The sequence below is a fragment of the Bison bison genome, unplaced genomic scaffold (assembly GCF_000754665.1).
Source record: "Bison bison bison isolate TAMUID 2011002044 unplaced genomic scaffold, Bison_UMD1.0 scf7180017864313, whole genome shotgun sequence".
NCBI lineage: Eukaryota > Metazoa > Chordata > Mammalia > Artiodactyla > Bovidae > Bison > Bison bison.
In genome coordinates, this window is record NW_011494885.1 from 872,384 (window position 1) to 873,147 (window position 764).

The 764-nt window shown below is 60.9% G+C and overlaps 1 protein-coding gene across 1 annotated transcript in view; it reads left to right on the forward strand.

Annotated features, from left to right (window-relative positions):
• The first annotated feature begins 6 nt into the window (after positions 1-6).
• ZNF575 (zinc finger protein 575) overlaps positions 7-764 on the forward strand; it is a 1,323-nt gene continuing 565 nt past the window's right edge. The window contains exons 1-2 of the mRNA XM_010852673.1: positions 7-107; positions 569-764. Of these exons, the coding sequence (XP_010850975.1) occupies positions 26-107; positions 569-764 (278 nt within the window). The 5' untranslated portion in view covers positions 7-25. The remainder of the gene's footprint in view (positions 108-568) is intronic.

The window sequence follows — 764 nt, forward strand, 5'->3', positions numbered from 1 at the left end:
CCCTCTAGGTTTCTGGGCCAGCAGGATGCTGGAGCGAGAGACGGAGTCTGCGGCCGGGGGCGCCGAGCCTAGTCCCACTGACCAGGAGCCTGTGATCAAAAGAGAAGGTGAGGGCGTCTCCACCCGGGGTAGGGGGCGTTCTCCAGGAATTGGGGCCAAGAGAGTCACGTATTGTGGGAACCTTAGGGTGACAGTTTGAGGGCCCAGGGTGATAACCATTTCGGATCCCTAAAACGCAACCTTCTGGGGAATCCTCCAGGTTGTCTTTGGGGGACCTCGGTGATCTTCTGTAGGGATTTCAGGGTTATCACTTGGGAGGATCCTGGAAACGAACACTTTAGTGGCTTTGGGAAAGCTTAGGTCTGGGGTTCCAGAGATGTAACTCTTTGGAGCCTGCCTTAGGAGGATGCATGGCAGTGGGTGAGGAGCAGGATCAAGCCATTTGGGGAACCTCAATATGACCCTTGAGGTGTCCAGATACCCTAGAATGTCAAGGTCTAGGGGGAGTCTGGTCTAGATTCAGGGCATTGGCTGCTTTCTGGAGCCCACCAACCCGCCTGTTCCCTAGCTCCCGACCAGGGCCCGCCGCAGAAGCCCAGCCAGTCTGTTCCAGAGCCCGCTGCCTCCACGGGGGCGCCTTCCCGACCCCGTCGGCGACCCCCGCCCCAGCGCCCGCACCGCTGCCCTGACTGTGACAAGGCGTTCTCGTACCCGTCCAAGCTGGCCACCCACCGGTTGGCACACGGCGGCGCCCGCCCCCACCC